Here is a 26,719-nt window from a genome sequence, read left to right on the forward strand (position 1 = left end):
GTCCAATCTACAAAAGCTGCTGAGTATCTAAGTAATGATACTCCCCAAGTATTTACAGCCTTCACTAGATTTGGACCATTTAGCTTTGACTTCATTAGTTTCCTCACCCTTCTAATGTACTCCTTCTAAATTTTTGTTTTCATTTCTGTTGTTAGTATCTTGTCAGATTCTAATACTCCTAGATACTTATAACTCTCTCCTCCTTTCAATGATTTTAATGTCTGGCCATCTGGTAACTGAATGCCTTCATTGTTGACTACCTGTCCCCTTCTCATGACTAATATTGCACACTTATCTATGCCAAATTCCATGCCTATATCTTTGCTAAAGAGTCTTACTGTCTCTATTAAAAGATCTATCTCTTTTTCATTCTTCCTAAAAAGCTTCAGATCATTCATGTAGAGCAAATGGTTTGTTTTTCCTTACTATTTATTAATTGATGCCCTATCTTTGCCTTCCTTAATACTAAACTGAGGGTGATCAAACATAAGACAAATATTAAAAGGGACAGCGAGTCTCCCTGGAAAATCCCACTTTTGGCATTTATTATTATTAACATTGTTGTTATTATCATTATTGAGAGAGCAGTGTATGCCATCAAAGTGAGACTGTACAAATATATGAAGCCCAATATACCCATCAGGACTATCTGTCTGATAAGGGTACACCAGGCACATGCATCACAGCCATATGTGCACAACATGGTGATCTCATATTAAGATAAACAGTGCATGTCCTTGTGGGTGGGACCCAATTAGAATTATCTTTGGGTTGAGGAGCCCATCCTATTCAAAAGACACCTGAAGAAGGGTTGTTTAAGGATGATGAATGAAACAATCATGTTTCCAGGGGTGAATTATTCAAACACCCAAAGAATCTTTCTCAATGCATGGCTATGATGCTCCGTCACTACTCCTGCTCATGATCAGAGATGCACATATTGTCAGCCACTAAGGGACATGCTCAAGTGGTTAAGGTCAAGCAAATTTGTGGAATTGAGCAGAATATTTGATATAACAATATTTCTGCGTCAGCAATTAAGTGCTGAATCTGTCTGAAATGTAATGGAAAGTAGGTCAGTTTCAAAACATTGATGTCCAGGTCACAAAAGCAAAGTTTGAAGGGAATAGTAGTGATTTCCTTCGATTCTGGATAGAAGCAAATAAAAAATAACACTTACTTATGAAAGACAAAAAAAATAAAAATTTTGTTACACAATGTTAGTTCTCTGCACCACCAAATGCAGTTCTGTATGTTCTTCTTTCTTTTAACAAGATGTAACCTCAACAGAATTTCTGTTCATGGTTGAGGACATTTCTCTCTTTGTGTGCCATTAATTCTCCAGAGAAGAGCAGTGGCAGCAGAAGCATTGTTGCTGTCATCGTTATCATCACCACCATTTACTTTTCCATGCTTGCATGAGTTGGAACTACTTTCTATAGCCAGATGCCTTCCTGTTCTCAACTCATGCCTGCTTAAAACAAAGGTGATATTTCCCCATAGCTGGACATATTTTGATGGCAGACTGGAAACAAGGAATTCCACTTGCATGATGACAATGCTCATTTATAATTATTCCATGATGTCAAGAAAAGGAAACGTCAGCATGCACGCATGTGTGCACACACACATACACATACACACTACTTCCAATTCAACTCCCAAGCTTTGGTTAGTCTGAAGCTATTGTGGAAGACACTTGTCAAAGATACCACAAATTGTGACTGAACTCAAAACCCTGTGGTCAGAAAGGGTATTTCTTAACCATATAGCCATGCCTGTGACTAAAAGCATAAACATTACAATTTCCTATCTTTGAAATACAGGGACTTAATCATCTAGTCAAAAAGTATTTTGCACCTTGAAACAATGATTATGAATGATTTCTGACATTGATGTATGATTATAACTTATCCACGAGTGAGTAGACCCTGGCTTTAGTTAACCCACAGTTTGACTGAAATCTGCATGTCCCAATGAGGGAACTTATACATAACTACTTGGCCTGCTAGAAATCATACTCACTTAAATTATTTCCTACTGTCTTAGAAAAGACACATTGGATAATAGTATCCTAACTTTCCTGCAGATAGGCACAGTTGTAGCTTTGTGGTAAGAAGTATGATTCTCAACTTATATGGTCCCTGGTTCTGTCCCACTGCATGGAATTACTTCTTTCTTTAATGCACATGGAAGATCTGAAAGAAATACCACTGAGCATATTGTCCAATGCACTAACAATTCTGCTAACTTGCATGAACAATTACAAATAATAATAATACTTATTCAATTCCTGTGATCCTGAAATTATGAAAAAGACAAAGTTGGTAGGAATTGGATGCCAAACTAAATGGGGACAGCACTTTATTAATTCTTACATCCTGCTAAAATTGGTAAGAAAATAATGGCTGCCTTTGTTAAAGGAAGAAAAAAGAAAAAGATTCATAGTTATTAACAATATGTAATCATAAACTGAAATATATTTTCTCAGAAAAAAAACTATTTACATTGGTATTTTTTCATATTCATACTATTGAGGACGCTGCCCCCTAACCCTCCCAGGAATGAGTGGGTAAAGATGAGATGAGAGATATTCCTACTGTAAATTAAAGGTCTGCTTTCACCTAGTGTGATTTGATGACTTATTTTTGATACCAGCTAGTTGGAGCTATTTCTCTGCAATTACTTCAATATTGTTCTTGGAAAAGAATGAATAGTGCAACACCTGATTTTCTCAGCCTCATATATTGAAGTTTTAGAGGAATTAATCCTAAGAGTGACAGAAAGGATTACGAAAACTCCAGCAATTGGCTCTATTCATCGCAACTGCATGTGATAAATAAAATATTGATTACTTGGTGAAATACCATTATGACATATACTGATAGTTTTAAAAAGATGTCCCTCAAAGCAAAATCTTTCAACAAATTTTCAAAAAGTGAATAAAATAATGAACATTGATTTAAGTATGTTGGTGGGTGACAGAATAAATTATTTGAGACAGACAGTAGAGTGGAATTTAAAAGAAAATTTAAAAAGCATGAATGCTATTAGTGAGGAACACATTTATTTAAAAATATGGTAAAAATGAGAGTATATTGCATGGAAATTTTTTATGGTATCCTGAAAATTGTCAAGTTATCCCTCAAACCATTTTTGCATTTAATTCTAATAAAAGCTCTGTGATTCTAATCTACTTTTTTATATATGTTTTTTACATCCATGGCTTCATTTTAATTTAATTTTTTTTTTTGTGTTAAGACCATCCTCATTTAAATATATTCCAACACAGTTCATTATGCCAGCTCAGTTTGGTGTAATCTGTGGCAACGAACTTTTGTTGCTTCTAATCCAACCATACCTTCCAGGATCAGAGAAAGAGTGAGATGTACTTTTCTTTAATGGTGTTGGCATTAGTCTCTTCAAAAATATGGCAAGTGCATTAAAGCAAGAAGTAATCCCCTTTCTCCACACTCAATTCATGATGCAACTCTCAATTCCAAGTTGAAGTTAATTTATATCTCTTGTACTATTGATGGCTCTTGGGTAACATATTAGCATCAGTTCATTTCATTATATTCTTCTATAACATTTTTCTCTCTTTCTGCTGAAGTAAGATATTTATATATTATATTGCAAGTAAAAGAAAATGTGGATGCCATGAGTTTCAGCACAGGCAATCCATTGACTCAAATAAAAACACACTGTAAGAAATTTATATTATATCATAAGTGGGATAGAATATGAACACTACAAGTCCACGACGCAGGTAGCCCATCAAGGAGAGTGATAACTTAAATAAAAACTGATATAGAGTAAGGGGAATTCATTAGTCCTGATGCTACTTCTCTCATGCTGGTGGTACAGTAAAATATGCATAGTCCATGCTGTAAATAGATTAGTGATAAGAAGGGTAGTCAGCTGTAAAACCAAAATGTATCACAATATAAAAGACAGGCAGTATTTTGGTTATTGTTGTTGTTCCTGTATGTGTCAGATTATGAAGAACCACAATATGTAATGAGATGCTAAGACTTGTCCAACCCATTCCACTGTGGAGTAAAAACACAGAAATAAAACCAAAACATGTCAAATAATCTTTTCTTTTCTACTCTAGGCAAAAAGCCTGAAATTTTTGGAGAGGTGGCCAGACAATTAGATCAACCCCAGTACCCAGTACACAACTGGTACTTAATTTATCGATCCTGAAAGGATGAAAGGCAAAGTCAAAGGCAGAATTTGAACTCAGAATGTAAAGACAAATGAAATACCACTAAGCATTTCGCTCAGCATGTTAACATTTCTTCCAGCTCACTGCCTTCAAAACATGTAAAATAATGATATTAATGATGATGATGACAATGACAACAATGACAGCGATGATGATGACAATAATGGCTTCTGCACTGTTTCTTCTTACCAAATTTCATACATGAGGTATTGATCAACCTGAGGTTATGGTTAAAGCCACTAACTCAAAATGCCACACATTGATATCCAACCCCAAGAAACCTATGACTATAGTTTTTTAGCATTTAAACCAGCCATATCTGACTGAAATATTCTTCCTGTTTCATGTTCAAACTGTCCAGATCCAGCCTCTCATACCTACCCTACAATGTCATTCTAAAAATAAACTATCAGATCATAAGAATTTTGAAGCTACAACACAATGCGTGGTTAATTCATAACAATGTGAATAAATATGCCTTACCTTTGACAGAATAGAATAATCTAAATACTAAAAGGCTAAACTATGTGATTCAAGATTCTTAAATTCACATTAAATCTTCTTACCCTATATATCTTTCTTTTTTTATCTTTTTACTTGTTTCAGTCACTGGATTGCAGCCATGCTGGGATACTGTCTTGAAGCGTTTAGTTGAGCAAATTGAACCCAGAACTTATTTTTCTTTTCAGGTCTTGTACTTACACTACCGAACGACTAAGTTACAGGGGGCAAACAAAACAACACAAACATGTAAACATGCAGATATATTTATATATATAATGGGCTTCCACACAGTTTCCATCTACCAGATTCAGTCACAAGATATTGATTGATCCAGAGTTACAGAAGAAGACACTTGGTCAACATGTCACATGGTGGGACTGAACCTGAAATCATGTAGTTGCAATCAAGCTTCTTAACTACACAGCTATGCCTTGTAGAAATCTGTATCATTCTACATACAGAAGAAATAATCAGTATTAACCCCCAAAATAAGATGGTGAATAGACAGAACTATTAGCAAGCCAGCAAAACGATTAGCAGCATTTCGTCCTTTACATCCTGAGTTCAAATTCTGCCAATGTTGACTTTGCTTTCATCATTTTGAAGTCAATAAAATAAAAACCAGCTGAGCACTAGGGTCGATGTAATCGACTTATCTTCTCCCCACCCCCAGACTACTAGCCTTGTGCCCAAATTAGAAATCAATATTAATCCCTAAAATGGAGCTGTACTCATAACAAGACAGCTATCTATTTTTGGCACCTTATTCATATTTACTTATCTATTCATCTTTTATATTTAACTTGTTACACTCATTGGACTGTAGCTATGCTTAGGCATCACCTTGAAGAGTTTAGCTGAAGAAATTGACACCAGAACTTATTCTATTGGTCTTTTTTGCCAAACCGCTAGTGTTATGGGAATGTAAACACCAACACCAGTTGTCAAGTGGTGGATGGGAAAAATACAATGAAGTGCACACACACACACACGCACGTATGTATGTATATATGTATATATATATATATATATATATATATATATATATATATATATATAATATATATATATATATATATATATGGTGTGCTTCCACACAGTTTTCAGCCACCACAAAGTATTGGTTAATCTGGGGCTATAATAAAGGCACTTTGCCCAGTGGAATCGCACCTTAGACCATCTGGCTGCAAAGCATGCTTCTTAATCACCCAGTCATGTCTGTGATTCATTTTTATTAAAAACTGTCTCTGATTCTGGTTTAAGTCATTGAACTTTGCTAGGGCATTGCTTTCATAGTTTTTAATCGACCATGTCAGCCACATCGATTATTTCAATCTGATAGTTATATCATTGGTTTCAAATTTTGACATGAGGCCACAGGCTGGGTGGAGACTAAGTCAATTAAATCGACCCCAGTGTTCAACTGGTACTTATTTTATTGGCCCCAATTTATGAAAGTAAGGTCAATACCAGTGACATTTGAACTCAGAACATAAATTCGGAAGAAATGTTGTTAAGCCTTTTTTACATTAAAAGATGATGATTTTGATGACAATGATGCTGCTGATCCTCAATTCACCATTCATCACCTGTTTGCCTCTCTCTCTCTCTCTCTCTCTCTCTCTCTCTCTCTCTCTCTCTCTCTCTATATATATATATATATATATATATATATATATATATATATATATATATATATATATATATATATATATATATATATATATATATATATATAGAGAGAGAGAGAGAGAGAGAGAGAGAGAGAGAGAGAGAGAGAGAGAGAGAGAGAGAGAGAGAGAGACACACACACATGTTTATGTAAATATACATATGTATATACTTGGATATATATATGCATACACATATGTATATGTAGGTAAATATAGATATATGCATACACACACAGATATATATACACTCACACACATACATATACATCCTGTCTTTTTTTTTTACTGATATTGTATATTTAGGATTACATAATCTAATGTGTCCTTTCTCTTAAACAGCAGTATAATTTAGAGGGAAATTAGTTGCTATTTCTAACAAGGCAAATAACCATCAAATTAAGGGCCCAGTGTTAGCTTGAATAGGTATCAGTAATATATTCAATCAACTATAATAATTGCTCTTTAAAAAGTTGAAAGAAAGCCAAAAAAAAAAAAAAGAAAGTATTGGCTTTGTAATAATTGTTTTGAAAGATATCAATTTTATTCCCTAAAACAATATTTTGTTCCTGACATAGCTTTAAGTGGTGAAACTAAAGTGGTGACAGCAGGTCTTTTAATACAATTTTTATTTCAATTTTCATTCTTCAATTTAAAATTTTTTTTCTTCTTTTTTTTTACCATTTCAAATTTAAATCAGTCAAAAAGAAAGACTGAAATGCAAAAAAATGAAAATTTTAAGTAAAAGGAGAAATAACAAAATGAAACAGTGAAAAAATATATACATTACACAAATTGATTATTATTATTATTATTATTATTATTATTGTTGTTGTTGTTGTTGTCGTCATTATTATTATCATTATTATTAAGGATTTGGTTGTTCAGGACACTGAAGAAAACTGTTAACATTTGGCCTGCTATAAATGGATATTGCTATCTTCCAAATCTCAACATTTTTAATGCTTGTGAAAGAAACAAAACAAAGCAATAAATATATAAAGTATAAGATAAAGAAATAAAATTTTTTAGAAAAATAAAAGAATGAAAAAATGGAATATGGTGTCAATTTCTTCCCCAAAAAGTGTCGCCACTTTTATGGAAATTGCACACACAACTGAAAAATGAAATCACCTGTCTGCTGCAGCTGTTAAGAGCGAGCATTTTTTGAAAGATAAAGATAGGAATACATTAGCTGGTAATTATTAAGTGGAGGCAAAATGCAAAACAGTAACACCATGGCACATTGTTGTTGTTTTTATTTTTATTATTAGCATTATTAATAATAATGATAATAATAATAATAACAGTGATTAGGCCTTAGGGGTCTGTATATGCAATACAGAATGTATTATACAAAAACAGTTACAAAGTGGGTGAGGATGTACACATACATATTTTAAATGGGAGGATGGGTGTAGGGAATGTGATACACTATATCAAATCTGGTTAAAAATGTGGCAAATGAGATGTTTTCACATAAGGGCAGCCTATCCCATATAAAGGGTAAGGAGCTACCACACTTCAGTAGGATTAAGACATCTTTGTGATTCTGACCATCTCCTGCTCTGATCACCTTCTGTGAACTGACTCCTCCAAATTTATCTGTGAGCATCTTAAAGTTTAGGAAACTGTGAAGTCTCTCGTAACCCCTGAGAACTGGTTCATTTGTCATATGTAGACTTGCTGTGTTAATTTTACCAACAGCCTCTCAATTTTATGTTTTCTCTGTAAAAATCAACAAAATATTCCACACTTTCTCTTGTGCTGATTCAGCATTTATGTTAGATTTTTGGTGTTGATTCTGACTATCCCCTGCAGTTTTCCGCCACAACAATGTAGTAGAACACTGCTGCTTGCAGCCTCTGATCACTCCTCTGCTGAAAGAGAAAACTACTTAGCTTTTCAGTGTCCTATCACAGTAGTAGCCCTGGATGCTGATGATACTGAGGATGAGGCAGTGTCATTTCCTTCCACTTGAGCTATACTTGGAACTGCAATTAGCAGTGCTTTATAAACGGCAATATCAGCATCCATGGCCTTCATCTCTTAGGATTGCTGTTTTTACTGTTGTCTGCTGCTCTTGTTCTTTTTTCTTCTTTAGGACAGAAGACCCTTTACTCTCACACATATAAAAACTGTACCTTTAGCCCAGCCCCAACAGCCTAATTAACATGTCCTTCACTCAATGGGATGGAGATCCAGGATTATTTTATGGTCTTCTGTGGTCATCAGGACCTGGATTATAATACTGACCCCCATCTTACCATATATCATTCTTGGCCACCCCCGTATCATCACCTGACTATATCACAAAGCTAATGACCAGCATGATTCAATGTCATTACCAGGATATCTAGCTGTGACCTTTGTATTTCTTACCCCCAATTAGTCACCAGTTCACACTATCTCCTTGCTTCAGCTCTGATTTGAAAAACTAAGTGTGTACTTCCATATACCATGCCCATTGACTAGGGTTCACTCATCAGCCAGAGCTTCCTCTTCTCGTTCAAAAGTATTCTTTCTTTCTTTCTTTCTTTTATTTGTTTCAGTCATTTGACTGTGGCTATGCTGGAGCACCACCTTTAGTCGACCAAATCGACCCCAGGACTTATTCTTTGTAAGCCTAGTACTTATTCTATTGGTCTCTCTTGCCAAACCACTAAGTGACGGGGATGTAAACACACCAGCATTGGTTGTCAAGCGATGTTGTGGGGACAAACACAGACACATAAACACATATATATATATATATATATATATATATATATATATATATATATATACATATATACAATGGGCTTCTTTCAGTTTCCATCTACCAAATCCACTCACAAGGCTTTTGTCGGCCCGAGGCTATAGTAGAAGACATTTTCCCAAGGTGCCACACAGTGGGACTGAACCCAGAACCATGTGGTTGGTAAGCAAGCTACTTACCATACAGCCTTCCTTTTTAAATATGTCATCTTTCACTTTGCTTTTACTGATTAATATTTTGAATAAGGAAGTCTTCCTTGCTCCTTTCTTTTCTCCCTGGAACTAACATCAACAAACAGTTTCTTTTGGTTTGCAATATTTGCAAAAGATGAGCTACTGTTGTTGTTAGTAATGATTTTGTTAGTATCACGTATGTCTCAGTTTTTGTTTGCAGCTATGCTATTAGTATGTTTCTTTCTGTTTGTTTGTTTTTTTTTGTCACTTTTTCCATCTATCTTTAAATCCATTTATGTGATTTTTAAAAAACTCTGGAGCATATTCACTGTTTCCATCTTTGTGGTTAGCTCATCATTCCACTACACCAGAGTGGGGTTCCACAAATAAATAAACCAAAATGGATGTTCACAAAAAGCATGGTTGTGTGGTAAAGATGTTGGTCCCCAACTACATAGTTCTGAGTTCAATCTTACTGCATAGCATCTAGAGCATCTTCTACTATAGCCCTACTTACTAACCAAAGCCTTGTGGGCAGATTTGCTTGATGGAAACTGAAAGAAGCCCGTCGTGTGTGTGTGTGTGAGCATGTATACCTATATATATATATTATATATAGATGTATTTATATATATATATCAGTATATATATATATATATATATAAGTATATGTATTTATCTATATGCTTGTGTTGTGTATATGCTCACCACCACCACTTGGCAACTGCTATTGGTTTGTTTATGTCCCTATTACCTAGCAGCTCAACAAAAGAAATCAATAGAATAAGTAATTGACTTCTAAAAACTTCTGCTGTTGAGTTGTTTGACTAAAGCCTTTATAGCATGCCCCAGCTTGGCTGCAGTTCAAAGACTGAAAGAAGTAAAGGATAAAAAATAGAATAAAGTCTAAGACAATCCTTGGTTTTCTATTTCAGAGTAATGGGAAAGATGCTGAAATGTTTCAAAGTTCTTTATGGTAAAATAATTTTTTTTCATTTTCCCTCTGGAAGAAAATGTCTTCTAAATAAAACTCTGTGAAACATGACCATTTACAGCAAACAACAACAATGAATATGATAATGACAATGTTGATGATTATAATGATGATGATAATTATAATAACAGAAATCATTTTTAACATTTTTGAAATTGAAAATTACCTGCAACTATCAAATATTAACTCTTAAGCATTCAGATTACTCTGCCAAATGTAATGCAAAGCATATTTATTCAATTTGTTTTTAATCAATCCGGCATTATCCCAAAGCTTCAAGATTTCAGTGATGTGAATGCTTATTTTTAGAATGACATTATAGGGTATGTGTGAGAAGTTAGATCTGGCCATAAAGTAAAAGTATAATATGCAGGCCTGATGTAGTTGGTGCAAATGCTGCAGGGTCGAACGTGTGTTTTATTTAGCACACTGGCTGAAGCATCAGTTTGAATATTCATACTGCAATTATTCATGATAGACAGGGAAAAATGGGACTCTGCAAGCTGTATATGGTAATTAGTTTAATCATGAGCTCCAATAAAGGTAGTTATACCTTTCCTTTCTTGTCCGCCATGTCAGGAATTATAATAAAGAAACATTTTCGTAATGTTTCTCATATTCTCATAAAAGAAGGGTAATAAAAGTCCATTCTGATGCAGGCATAATGGCTAAGTCTCTCTTTTGAGGATACCTTCCTCTCTTCTTCTTAAGACCCTAGAAGGAAACATATGTGCTGCCTTTTTATTCTGCCTATCTATCCATCCATCCACCCAGTTTTTCTGCCCACTCTGTCTGGGAAGGTTGTGCAGGTAAAGTCCTTAGGTATCTTCTTCAAAGGTCCTACCAGAAGCAAAATATCATTGCACTTTACTATTTCCCAAGCATGACCAACTGAAATTGGATATTATCCACCTGTCTCCTTCTTGGTTTAACCTGGGGGTTAATTGTTTTAGGTGCCTCTATGATTGAGAGCAATAACAGGCACCTTCTCTGCCTCACTCTCAATTCATTGGAACATCCAGGATGTGACAACTGATGTGTGTGCGAGAGAGAGAGAGAGAGAGAGAGAGTTGCTCCAGCATCTTGGCTGGTATTCATTACAGATGGAGCAATATCTAATAAAGCACCTTCCTCAAGAACAACATGCTGCTTTGTCCAAGAACTGAGCCCACAAATACCCTAATTATTAGGCCATATGCCTTTGTAAAAAGATGTACCTGATGCTTAAAAATAATGGAAAAAAAAAGAACACAAAGAAAGCATTACTGGTTATAACAGAAACTTCAAATAACTTGAATATTCGTTTTGACAAGCAGATGCCAAAACTACATAGTTGCTTCTTTTGTTTTGTTTTTGCTTTATATGATTATTATTGTTAAAGTTGTGGGCTGGGAAAACTGTTTGCACACTGGAAAAAATGCTTAGTAGCATTTTGTCTGTCTTTATATTCTGAACTCAGACTTCACTGAGGTCAACTTTGTCTTTCTTCCTTTTTGGGTTAATAAAATAAGTTCCAGTCTGGGACTGATGTAATCGATTTCCTCCACTCAAAAAAAAACTGCTGGCCCTGTCTGCACTAAAATCTGAAATCATTATTATTATTATTATTATTATTATTGTGTTTTGTCAGGTTTAATTTGTACAAGCTGCACCCAAATATCAGTCTGAGTTGTCAATGGAAAACAAATTTTTTTGCATCTAAAGATGCATTCAGGTGACATGCCATGCAATTGAAAAATTAATATTGGTGTGTTATAAAACTTAAAAAGAAACGAATTCCTTCATAATAATAATAATAATTATTATTATTATTATTATTATTATTATTAATATTATTATTATTATTATTTATGAAGATTGACATAACTCTGCATGAGCATGAAGGCAAAATACACAATAAGAAGAGTACGATACAATTTGTAATAAGTAAAGATTGACTCTGTTTATCGGATTGAACAATATTTCAACATTCAACATTCACTTCAATAAGCTGATTCAGTCTCTTTTACAAATTGTATCATATTCTTCTTATTGTGTAAGGATAATAATAAATATGATTATTATTATTATTATTTTTAAGAATGTCTTTAAAGAGAAATACCTGATAAGTTCCTTGACCTATGTCTGGATGTTGTTGCTGCTGCTGCTGCTGCTGTTGATGCCGTAAAGATGAACTTTTCCAGGTATTATCTGAATGAGGGTCCCTCCTTAAGACAGTTGCAGGGTGAATTCCTGGATGTGTCACCATTATGACTTGTCCGTCATTTTGTGGTGTCATTTGTTGACACATATATTCAGACTCTCCTCTATCACCTATAAATTTACTGCTTTGGTCTATTCCATCGGTATATAGAATATCTCTGTTATGATTTCTTCTTACAATGCATACAGTCACTGAAACTACAATGGCAACAGAAACTATCACAGCTGCTACTACTATAATAATCATCAAGTTAATATGTATTCTATTATCTGACTCTGTGTCTTCAGAGATGTACATTCTGGCTGTTGTATTGCTAACAGTTAGTGTCAAGAAGAGTGTAGTTGTTGCTGATAGAACTGGAGTACCACTGTCTTTGACAGCTAATTCTAAATTATATGGTCCAGCATCATTTTGGTAAACTGTCCGAGAGAAAGATAAAACTCCTGTATAAGGGTTAACCTTAAATAATTGTTTGTCATTACCTCCATGTATTTCATACCTAAGGAAGGAATTAACATGACTGTCTCTATCAGAGGCTCTTAATGTTGTGATGTCACTCTTACTCTGTGGATGGTAATGGACATCTAGATTGAATGGGTTAACACTGGGAAACGTAAAATACGGTGCATTGTCATTTTTATCCATAACTTCAACAACAACAACTGCTGTACTGTTGAGTGAAGGTATACCATTGTCTTTGACTAAAACTTTGAAATTAAAAACTTCTTGCTGTTCCCTGTCCAGTGGCTGAGTTGTTGAAATGAATCCAAAGTCAGATATTTCAAATGGAAGAAGGAGACCTTTGCTGTGACCAATCAAAGAGTAAGTCAACTGACCTCCAAGCCCTAAATCAGGGTCTGTTGCATTAATATAGCCCACAGGGAAATTGGGTTCTTCATTTTCATAAGTAAGAAATTTGAATGTATCTTTGGTGAAATGTGGTTGTACATCATTGACATCAAGCACTTGAATTGAGAACTCTCTAACAGTTTTCAAAGGTGGTGATCCATGATCCTCACAAGTAACAACCAAATCAACATGGTTGCTCTTCTCTTTGTCAATTTGTTTCATTACAACCACTTTGTACTTCTTTAGACCCAAACTCTTGAGCTGAAATCTATTATTATTGAGGTCGCAGCTAACATTTCCATTTTCTCCAATGTCATTATCTGTGATTTTCATGAAAGCAATAAAGCTGCCTATTTTAACACCTTCAGAAATTGCGACTTTGTTTTCAGCTGATTTTGAAATAAAGTTCAAGTCAATAACTGGAGCATTATTTTGGTTGTTGTTTATATAAACCAACACCACTGCTGTTGAACTCGAAGGTGGATTTCCACCATCGGTAGCTTTCACGAATAGCTTAAACATATTTTTAGAACCTGATGTGGTGTCTTTTTTTATATAAATATCGCCTGTTTCTTTGTCCAGTCTAAAGAAAGTTCTTGCTAAAGCTGATGTTTTGGAACTGAACAAATATGAGATTTTTCCATTGTCACCTGAATCAAGATCAGTAGCTGACAAAGTAATAATTGGTCTAGACTTATCAAAACCATTATTAACAGAAACATTATAGAGATTTTGACTAAATACTGGTAAGTTATCATTGACATCTGTAATTGCAATATTAATTTCTAAAAATCCTTGTTTTGTAGGAAATCCTTCATCTCTGGCAATAATTTGTTCCTTGTAATGTTCATTTGTTTCCCGATTTAACTTCTCTTGTAAAATTAACTCCAGACTATCTGTGCCATCAACCTTCTTAGAAACAGATAAGATAAATGGATCATTTAGATTTTTTTTTAAGTGGTAAGATATTTTTGAATTTAAAACACCTACATCTTTGTCAATGGCATTAGGAATAAACTTTGCTGTTCCTTTCCCATCAGTTTCAGAGAATTGTAAATTGATTTGTTTCTCAGGAAACTCAGGTTGATTGTCATTAACATCTTCTATGATTATTTTTATTTCAAGAATTTTTACAAAGGACTCTTTATTACGGACTGCAACATCCACCATCTGGAAGCACTCTGTGTTATATTTACAGAGTGCTTCAGCATCCAATGTTTTGGTTGTGTAAAGTTTCCCAGACTCTGATACATTGAACCGTTGTGAACTAGTTGTTGCATCTTGCTGGAGTGTGCTAAACCAAATAAGATTCTTCTCCTGGAATGGTACAATACCCAGGGTTTGTGTATCTACTGCAATGTTTCCAACAAATGTTCCAGGGATCTGATCTTCTTCTATATGATAAATATGGTCAATGCCAAATGATCTATCCACAAGCGACAGGAACAACCATACAACCACCAGCATTTTTCTCTTTTCAAATTACTGTTAGGTAAGCTGATACAGAAACTCTGAAAAAAAATTAAAAATAAAAGATTACAAACTGAATAAAAACTGTCACAATTTTTAGAATGACTACAACAACAACAAAAATATTCCATTTCAAATTCAGATTTCTTATCCCACTAAATATGAAGAAATGATTACTTCTCTTATAATAGATGTAACCATTAGGGAAATCACAAGTGTCTACCAAAAATATTTCTTAAAAATAAGAGGACCAGTGTACTTTGAATAAAGGCTTTTGCAATATTAATATTTTGCACTGAGTTACTGAGACACCCTTATTACTCATACCACATAATAAATACAATGAATCATTGACTAGTTCATTTGATATATGTGACCAAGAGTGCTAGTTCACTGATTGCTATATAAAATATTAATAAGAATATAGTCTTCTGCTGGGTTACCTCTTAACTAACTATAGCTTACAATGGAAAATAGGTTAAAGTTACAGTTACAATTTGGTTCGAAAGTGTTATTGATGGTTAGTCTCAGGTCAACCATGACAGCAGCCAGTGCAGTTATAAAAGGCCATTCTAAACATGACAATACTCAATTTCACCTGAACTAAGGTACCTTGGACAACATTATCCAATGTTTCCTAGTATAAGATGGTAGAGTAGGTGTAGTTTGAGGGAAATTCAGCAAATGATTTCTAGCAAATTGCATGACCACCAAGGCAACTCCTCACTGGCTTTAATGTGACTCCCTCATAGACTGGAGAGGTCCAGCTGGTGGGTATTGATGTGTACTGCACCAATCTACTTGTTTTATCTCCATGACTATGGGGAACTACTTCCAATAAAATTTTGTGTCTGGTTCCACTAATTATAATCTTTTTCTTTCTATTTTGTATGTAATGTTGTGAAAGAAACAAAGAATGGATGAAAAAGACTCTATTTAAAAGCTAAAATTATATTTAGCTTCGCACACACACACACACACAAACGCACACAGACATACACAAATAATGAACAAACGTAAATAAGTAAAGAAAGAAAAATAAGAAAGAAAAGTAGAAGAGAAATAAACAAAGAAGAAAAATAAGTGAAAAAAGAATGAGAGAGAGAGAGTGAGAGAAGGAAGGATTGCTTCTTGAAAAGTAGAGAATAACTGCTTCTTGTTATAAGGCAAGAAGAGTTTTGGAAATGTTGTTGCTGATACAGTTTCTTTAATGATAGTGTCACAGACTGAGAATCACAAACAGCAAAAAGAACAAAAAAAGCCCAAAACTTTGAACAAAGAGCAAATTGGCTTTGGTCACGTAACAGTTTTATAGAGATACACACACAAACATACACACACAGGCACACACACACACACACACACACACACACAGGCACACACACATCTATATATGTGTATGTCTGTTTATCTATATATCTATCTACTTTTCTCTCTCTTTCTTTCTTTCTATCTATCTATCTTTCTGTCTGTCTATCTATCTATGCACACACACACACACACACACATATACATATACATGCTCAGAAAGAGAAAAATAGAGAGATAACATGAATTGCTCTAATATTGGAAAAGAATACTTTGTGGTATTTCTTCTGGCTCTTTACATCCTGGGTTCAAATCCCATCAAGGTCAACTTTTGCCTTTCATCCTTTCAGGGTTGATAAAATAAAGTATCACTCAAGTACTGAGATAGATTTAATATTTAGATAAAGCATTCTAACTGTGAGTAGAATTGTAACTGAAGATTAAGACTTTGCCTTTCATCTTCCTGGATTTGATGAAATTAAGTAGCAGTCAAGTACTGGGACAAATTTATAATTCCTTTAAAGCATCTGATATATTAACAGAATTATAACAGAAGACTAGAACTAACTTCCACTTTCACCTTCCTGGTGTTCATAAAATGAAATACCAGTCAAATACAGGGTTAGCTTTAATATTTCTTCGAAGAATCTTAGAAGTGAAAAGAATTATTATAGAAGACTAAAACTAACTTTGTCTTTCACTCTCTCAGCGTTCATAAAATAAAGTACCAATCAAATACAAGGGTAGATTTAATATTTCTTTAAAGCATCCTAGATGTGAATAGAATTATTATAGAAAGCTAAGGTTAATATTGACTTACATTTTTCCAGAGCTGATAAATTATACTACTAGTTAAGTACTGAGATTGATTGGTGGTCTGCTGGTGCAAATCAGTCAACATTGTTGTCTGTATTTTAGGTAAAGCTATAGCTTTATAAGATCTGTTCAGAGTTACCTCTCTTAGGTATTTCTGATTGATAAAAGCCAAGGATCTAGTAACATTGATGTCTAGGAATCATGATAGATAGCGACACTGAACAGATATGGTGATTTTACACCTTTTTACCATTTGAGAAAATTTTCTCTAGGGTAACTGCAGTGAATTTGCTTTTTAGCAGTTGAAATATGTCAGAAACATATTTTAACTAACCTAAACTTTGCATATATTCCTATAAAACATTTTAGATGTAAACAGGATTATCTGGAAAATTGTACTCTTCACTGCCTTAATCCATCTTGCTGCTTGTCACCCAATAATATTACATACATCTTAAATTCCACCAAGGTCGACTTTGCCTTTTATACATTCTATGTTGATAAAATAAGTACTAGTTGAGCACTGGGGTTGATTTAACTTATCCCCTCCTGGAAAGAGGTGGCCTTGTGCCAAAACTTGGAATCAATATTACATGTCAGATCATGAATTTCAAACAATAGACTATACATTTGTAATTTCATGGCCTCAAGTTCAGACCCATTGTGTGGCATTTTGTGCAAGCATCTTCTATTATAACACCAAACCGATAGATACTTTGTGGGTGAAATTGGTTGATGGAAGCTGCACAGAAGCCTGTTTCATATGCATATATATATATGTATGTATTTGCATGTGTGTGTGTGTATATATATATATGTGTGTGTGTGTATGTAGGCATGTATGTATACATTTGTGTGTGTGTGAGTGCGTATGCTTTATGTTTGTCTCACATACCTTGACTATTGATGTTTGTTTGTTTACAACCCTGTAACTTGGAATTTCAGCAAATTTAACTAAAGAGTAAGTACCAGACTTAAAATAAGTGCACATTGATTTGATTGACTAAACCATTCAGAATTGTGCACCAGCATGGCTATAGTCCAGTAACAGAAACAAATAAAGGAACAAAAGAATCCATCACATTTCTAAGAGTCACCAGATCCTTATCATTAGTTCTTAGGTTTTGCTGTCACATGTTAGCTGTGTTCTTTGACATAAATCATGCAATGATGTGCAATTTTATACAGAGGATTAATCTCCATATTATCAACATAGGGAGGAGTTATTTAAGCTTCCATTCTTCTATTCGTTGTAAGTTTTAATCTTTAATTCATCTATCATTACTGGCTTATCCCCCACCAGCCGTGGTGATTTAGTTGGCAAAGATTTAAAGAAAGAAAATATTTCATTACTTCTGAATATACTTCGCAGCAGGATATAGGTCTATATGTACATATATATATATATATATGTATATGTATGTATGTATGCATGTATATGCATATGTATACACACACACTTATAGATAGACAGATAGATAAATATGTGTGTGTGTATATAATTGAATATTTATAATTGCATGCGTATAATTATATATATGTATGTACATCTATACACATATATATATGTGTGTGTGTATGCATGTATGTATATATGCATACATACACGTGTGCATATGTGTACATATAGACACCTGCATAAACACAATATATATATATGAGTATATGCGTTTGTGTGTATGTGTGTATATATGCATATGTATATATGCAAGTGTGTGTGTGTACATGTGTGTATGTGTGTGTGTGCGCAATTATATGTATATATATACATACATATATATATATATATATATATATATATATATATATATGTACATATGTATATATAAACTCATATAGAAATATACATATATATGTACACATGCATGTAAGTATGTCTATAATCTTTATGAAGGATAGTGCCAGATTAATGTTGGGTGCATTCAGTGCTGTGGAAATATGTGTGTCTTCACATTATCTAAAATATTTTCATATGTTTCAACATATTTCTTATGTAGTATTGGTTTCACATAGAGACAACATGCTCATGTGGATAAAACTCAAGACTCATTGTCATAGGAATTGAGAGTTCAAATATGCTACTGGTGTCATTGTTGTGTGTTTGTAGAATAAACTTTTTAACTCAATGTCCTTTTGTTTGCTTAACCGTCAACATTAGGGAGAAGGCATTCACATTTTTATGGGGAAAGCAAAGAAATAGCCTCTACTTAGTTGCTTGATACAAAACTCCTTTGTATCACAACCTTTTATCTTTACAAATGAAGAACACATTTAATAATGTAGTCCTAGATACTTTCTGTCAGCAAAAAGATAAAAAGAAAAAATGGTCTGATCTGAATGCATTTGACCGTAGGTCTTCTCTATCAGGGGTGAATGGGTTAAATCACTACAACAACCGCATCTTTGAAGCCATGAAGGAGCTCTACATAGTTGCTCAACCAGTTAAATCTCTTTCAGTTTATATCCTTTCATTTTAAATAAAAGGACACATTAGATAATGATAATGTTATTCTAGACAAATCCCTAAATTGACAGAGGGTGGTCATAACTGGAAATTGTTTGAGCAAAAGTTTGCTACATGAGGGTTGGCCTAAGGTTAAAGAAGAACAGCCAAACACCAGAAAGGGGAAAAGAGAGAGGGGGAGAGAGAAACAGGCAAACAAACAGGCAAACATATTGATTGTTGGGTGGGTGAAGAGGTGAATGTGGAGCAAGATTAGTAAATTGGTAAGTTGGTTCATGGGGTGCTGTATAGATAGATAAATAGATAGATTTTATTCTAATTAAATGTTGACCTTAATGATTTAAAGGTTTCTCTGCCAATACTTTCAATTAAAGATTTTCTTTCAGATTTCTTAACAAGCTATTTTACATACTGTGAATACTTCTTTGTTTTTATTCCAAAATAAAGTAAAAACTTAAATCAAAACTTTTAGTTTTTTTTTTTTTTTAAATAAAAGCAACCAAAATATACTTATTTTATGCTATATAAAATTAAAATTGAAAACAAACATGTTAGCATGTCAAGCAAAATGCTAAGCATCATTCCTTCCTGCTTTTTACACTCTGAGATCAAATTCTGCCATGGTCAACTTTGCTGTTCGTCCCTTCATGGTTGGCAAAATAAGTACCAGATGAGGACAACATTTTTGACAAAATTTCGTATTTTAAAAGTTATTTCGTGTTAAAGTTGTCGTATTTGGGTAATTTTAACCAATCAACGACGTGTATTCAGTTGAAGAAAGTTATTGCTATTTGCAATAGTAATCAAAGAGCAACAACTTCCGGGTCATCTCTACTAAATGTCACCATTCTGTTCTATTTTATTTTTGTTTACTGCCTGTGTTGCATATTACATGCCTTTTTTTCTTTGGTTCTAGTGTCGAAGTAACCAGTAAACATTGAAGAATCAACACCAAGTAGGAAGAAATATTTACATATATTTATTCATTTGCCCAACATGTAGTTAGAGATACAGCAGTAATTGTAGTGGCAGTGACAACAAGTTCGCTCACTGGTTGGTAGCGGATAGTGTAGAAGTGGCTGTCTGCCAGTAGAGAGGGAAAGAGTAAGGAGTGCATGGTGCTGACTACAAAGGAAGAAAAGTGGTATGACTCAGGAGTTGTTGCTTTTCGATTACTATCGTAAACAACAGTTGCCTTCTTCAACTGAATACACGTTGTTGATTGGTTAAAATTACCCAAATGTGACAACTTTAACATGAAATAACTTCTAAAATACAAAATTTTGTTAAAAACATTGAAAGTAAACCATGCTCAGTGTGAGAAATTACACCAGTATACGAAGTTTTAAACTATTTAGTTAAAAATAAGATAATTAAAAAATCTGTGAGCGAAAAATGAACATATCCCTTAGTACCAAGTCATACTAAGTTGTGAGTGATGGCTATGCATTTTTTTTCATTTCTCTTTTATTCTTTTATAAGATGGTTGAATATAAATGATTTGAGAGAGATTAGCTACTATGTCTAACAGATTATGCAATCATGTATAAACTCCCTAGTGTTATATGATGGTATGCCATTTGATCAAGTAGAGGTCGATATTTTGTGCTTGGCGCCTCCTTTGGAAAGGAAACAACCCTTTATTTGTATTACTTTATGTTAACATTAAAATTGTAAAAGAAAACAATAAGTTTTTAATTATAAAAAACTAAATAGATCAATAAATAAATAAATAAATAAATAAAGGTGTGGGGGGAGAACATTCCAGAAGTAAAGGAAACTGAGGAATTTGTTTAAATAATTTTGATGGAAGGATGGGTAACATGTAAGAAAGAATATGGATTCTAATTATTTTTTTAGGGATTTTTCTTTTTTTTTTATGTGTTTATGCTTACTGAAGAACATTAAAGAATGGGAATAAACACAGAAGAGTTGGATCATGATATTCCATGAAATTAACTAGAAGTTAACATTGTGATTGACGCTTTCTTCAAAAATGAGAAAAAACAATATTTGTTTTGTTTTATGTTAGACATGAATTTTAAATTAAACAAACAAATAAATAATAAATATAAAATAAAGGGTATATTGCTAAAGTTAAAAGAATTATCCTAAGAAATAATCTGGAGTAAAGGAAGAGGAGTTTATCAGTTTCGATAAATTTTAATATCGGGGTGGATAAGATGCAAGGGATAGATTTTAATATCTTTTATCTTTTACTTGCTTAAGTCACTGGACTGCAGCCATGGGCACTAGGGTTATACATATATGATGTAGTCATACTGTTGGTGGTAGTGTAGGTGTTGGTAGTAGAGGTGATGTTTAAACAAGGTTACACACACAAGCACACACAAATAGACATACACTGCCTTGAGGGATTTAGTTGAACATATTGATCTCACTATATAACTTATAGCTTTTAGCATTCAAATTACTCTGTCAAATGTAACAGTTATTTATTCACATTGTTTTGAATTAATCATGCATTATCTTGTAGCTAAGAGATTTCAATGATGTGATTGCTTATTTTCAGAATGACCTTGTTAGGTAGGTGGGAGAAGTTGAATCTGGGTGGTTTGAACATAAAACAAGTAGAATATTTTGGATGGATATGGCCAGTTTGCATGCTAAAGGGTTAAAGTCAGCTACTTATTCTATTGGTTTCTTTATCAAACTGTTAAGCTTCAAGGACATAAATGAACCAACAATAGTTGTCATGCAGTGGACAGGGGCTATACATATATACTATATATATATATATATATATATATATATATATACATACATACAAAGTCCTCCAAAAAAAGGTATATGTGCCTCGGGAAAGGAAAAAAATCTGTATAAATATTTAACATGTGTAAGTACCTCTATAAATATAAATATCTCCTTCAATGTTTTAGCAAATTGCTATAACACTGAATAGATTGCGATAATACTGAATTAAAATATTTATACAGATTTTTCCTTTCCTGAAGTGTGTATACATATTTTTTGGCAGACTCTGTGTATATATGGGTTTCCTGACAGTTTCCATCTACAAAATTTACTCATAAGGCATTAGTAGGCTCAGAGCTATAGTAGAAGATACTGACCAAAGTGTTACACTGTAGGATTGAATGCCAAACCACATGGCTGCTAAGTGAGCTTTCAGTTAGTTGAGATTGCTTAGTTTATCTTTGTTAATGTTTCACCATCTTAATATATTCTACTTTTTTTTCCTTTATAACAACCAATCTGATATAGTCTCCAGTTCTTTGGTTCTTTGATGCAAAAATCACCTGTTTTATTGTACCTTCTATCACACTATTTTCCAGAACATTTAGTTAAATCATATTTCAGACTTCAATTTATTGTACCAATTAATGAAAAATAAAGTTACATCTATGCATCATACTTAATGTATACACACTGTTTATAGATCAGTCACTGCAGTACTTATTCCGAGAAGAGATGTTGTCTCAGAATGAATACTGCAGTATTCATTGTGATACACAGAGTTCTATTTTAATCAAATGCTCCTTTAATTCTGAATTCCAGAAAAAGTTAGATATTTTACAAAAGCTTTCCAAATTCTTAATTTTTCTCAAAACTAGCTGAAATGTATGCAGCACATTTCATTTAAAAATATATCAAAGGCATGTGGCTTAGTGGTTAGGATGTTGCACTCACTATCACCAGATTGTGGTTTCAATTTGCAGCCCAGCTGTGCTATTGTGTTCTTGAGCAAAACACTTCATTTCATATCACTCCAGTCCATTCAGCCATAAATGGGTAACCATGTGATGGATTGGCATACAAGAGTGAGATAGTGACTCAGGAAAATCTCAAATGCAGGTCATATGAGCCATGTTTTGTATTCAGTAATTGAAAGTATGAAGAGTACAATCTGTACTATGAATCCTGACTGGTTAGGACTGGTTGTTCAACCATGTCGAAGGATGGCTGAATGAAAGAGTGAATGAAAAAATATAGCCATGTAAGGGTTAAAGGCAATAAACTTGTCAAATATAAACTGAATATTTAAACCTTACTACATCCCCCACCATCAAAAACAAGAAAACCCTGAAAATACAACAAAAATAATGTAAACAAACAAATAAAATCATTCATTAAATGATCAATAATTAAACAGATTTTCCAGTCTACTGTTTCAAGCTGCTCTTTCGTTGTTGTTTTCAGTTACTATATTCCTCCTCTGTAACATACATCTAATTATCTATCTATTTCTACTTACATGTACATCTATCTATCTATCTATCTAGCTAGCTAGCTAGCTATATATATATATATATATATATATATATCTGTGTGAGTGTATTTGCATGTGTGTGTGTGTGTGTGTGTCTGTATGTGTTGTGCATGTGTTTTTATTGCAGGAGTCAATGCCGCTTCCTTGTAATGCTTTGGTTATCTCCTGAAATCACTAATATATATATATATATACTTACATACACACATGCATACAAGCATACATACACTCACAAACACACACATGTGCATATATTTATACACACTCAAATATACACACCTGCATGCGTGCGCACACACACACATACACATGTGCATGCATGTATGCACATGCACACACACACGCATATATATATATTGCTTATCTAAATGATCAATCTCTTGGTTTTTCAACCTACAAAACCATAATTTTAAACAGCTGGAGCATTTAAATAGATAAATAAATATACAGAAGCTTTACATTTGCTTTATGCATTATTTGTTGAATGCTGCCTTGAAAGTTGTCTTTGTTTTACTCCCATTAAATGTATCTATCATCATCACCACCACCACCATTACCATCACAGGGAGCAGGGGAGCAGGAGTGTAAAACTACTGCGTTGATCTCTTAGAGAGATTTTAAAACTAGCATTTTTCCTTATATATGTGTATATCATTTACACACGGTAGTGTATAAATAATATTCTTAAGGTCAACATTTACTCACTTGTGACTACTTCTAGGCTTTGTCACTAACTTAGTTTTTAATCAAATTAGATGATGTTTACATTTTTAGATTGGTCACTTTCTAAGCTACATTTTCAGCTACAAAATTTGAAAATTTTTTTGGTAGAAAAGAACTTTCAGTAAAACATGTGAGGTCAAAAATGGGAGAGTAATGCCTGACATCGACTTTGAGACCGTTTCTTTTTTTTTTTTAAGAAATCTATATTTTATTTTAGTTTATATGATAGACCTCAGCATGAGGAATTTATCCATGTTACTTATATGCAAAAATATTCAGTAGAAAGAAAGTACTGAGATAAAAACCAGCAAAGAAGAAAGATTTACACCTGAAATTGACTTTGACTCCAAACATTATTCTTATTTCAAAAGAAAAGTATGTTTAAATCCAACTTTTCTGATAGATCTCCACTAAAGGAATCCGATGGTGCCAATTATATATAAAAAAAAAAAAATTAAAAAAAATTTTAATAAAAAGCTACTGGGGCCAAATGTGCAGAAAAAAGTGGTAACGCCTAAATGAAATTCAAAATTCAAAATTTTTTTTTACCTCATATAATAGAACTAATCCAGTGTTGTGATGCTAAACTTTTCAAAAAATATCATTCATACATGCTTGCGTCTGAATGATGTTCTTAAAGTCAACATTTACACACTCACGACAAATAATCAACAACCTTGCATGTCCTACAACACATATAGAGGCACTTGCATACACATATACATAAACACTTGCATACATATATACACACAAACACTCGCATAAACATATACATACACATACACACACACACAAAACATGCATCCACAAACTCTCTCTCTCACACACACACATAATATGATATGATATATGTATATATTGGATTGTCCGGAAAGTTTGTGCCAATTTTTAAAGGAAAGAAAAAGGTCAATAAATACTTGCCATTACTTTTTAATCAACCAAATATGAACCATTTTGTTGCACAAGGCGTCTCCATCTTTCCTTTAACTTGAAAATACCCTCTTCCCAGAATTGAGGTGGTTTCATGGCAAATAAGTCAAAAGGTAAGCTACAATAAATCGGCACGAACTTTCCGGACAACCCAATATATATATATATATATCATCATCATCATCGTTTAACGTCCGCTTTCCATGCTAGCATGGGTTGGACGATTTGACTGAGGACTGGTGAAACCGGATGGCAACACCAGGCTCCAGTCTAATTATATATATATATATATATATATATATATACACACATATGAATATTTATATGTATGTGTTTATATATATCTATATATATGTATATATATGAATAATATAAATATATACACACATACAGATATATATATGCATATATATCAATACACACACACACATTCATGCATGTGTTTGGCTTTCCTTGATATGAAGCTTTGTCTGTTCCTTGCTATTTTATGTGACATTTGAGGTTGTTAATGATTTGTATAATGGGAAAAAATGTAAACATTTGGAACTTTAATATTGTTGCAATTATTGTGGGACACTGACAAGGTGGAGTGCATGATTGCATAACATGTCTACAAGTGTTGTGTAATTCTTTCACCATTTTGCTGAAATACATGTATGTTCTATAAAGCATTGATTATCATACTGGCTTTCAGTAGATTATATATATGTATATATATATATATATATAATGAATAACCAGCATTAATATATCCAGGCAGGTGCTGTTCAAGAACTCTAGTATAATTGAAGTTGTGACTAACTGTATTGAATGGTAAGGAATATCCTAGCACCGTTTGAGGTAAACAATCTCAATGTCTTTTATCTGATGGGTAAATCCTGAGTTTGTTTCATTGGATTGTAAACAGTTTACTGTGTGTATATCCAAGAAAATTCAAATAAATAAGATGAATTATATATCTACATGGTTTTTATTATTGCAGTCACTTATACAGCATATTTAATTTAAACCTCTGTCTGACATGTTTCTGCTGCATGGATATCTCGCAATGTGGTTTTCATGTACATCCTCTTTGTTCATCTACATCTAGATTTCATTCGTGTTAAAACTGTGTCCATGTAGTTTTATTCAAAGTGTTGCCATTAGCCATATCAGATTTCTTGCTACTTCCTCTTATTCTTTGCACTCAACACTAATCATCCTCTACAAAAATGTAAGACTCTCTAAACCATTATACTCGAATTCACTTCAATCTTTCACTGTGACAATTTGAAACTATTATTATGAAAATGTTCTGTAGCAATATAACAAGTGAAAATAACTAGGAGAAAATTGACTGAGAAGAGTTTATATAAGAGGAAGGGCTAATTATAAGGG

General features: G+C 33.3%; 1 protein-coding gene and 1 long non-coding RNA gene across 7 annotated transcripts in view; one reads left to right on the forward strand and one right to left on the reverse strand.

The window, feature by feature from the left end:
• The window catches only part of LOC106881593 (protocadherin beta-15), a 319,651-nt gene that overhangs the window by 131,374 nt on the left and 161,558 nt on the right, over positions 1–26,719 (reverse strand). For all 6 annotated transcript variants that reach the window (XR_016244293.1, XR_016244290.1, XR_016244291.1 and 3 more), the window contains exon 2: positions 12,432–14,893. Coding sequence is in view for 2 of the 6 variants with exons in the window: in XM_052973057.2 (XP_052829017.1) it covers positions 12,432–14,849 (2,418 nt within the window). In the remaining 4 variants the exon portion in view is untranslated. The remainder of the gene's footprint in view (positions 1–12,431; positions 14,894–26,719) is intronic.
• Positions 1–26,719, forward strand: part of LOC128249440 (uncharacterized) — a 349,834-nt gene that overhangs the window by 2,543 nt on the left and 320,572 nt on the right. The window lies entirely within an intron of this gene.

The sequence above is a fragment of the Octopus bimaculoides genome, chromosome 14, assembly GCF_046866305.1.
Source record: "Octopus bimaculoides isolate indiv1 chromosome 14, ASM4686630v1, whole genome shotgun sequence".
NCBI classification, from domain to species: domain Eukaryota; kingdom Metazoa; phylum Mollusca; class Cephalopoda; order Octopoda; family Octopodidae; genus Octopus; species Octopus bimaculoides.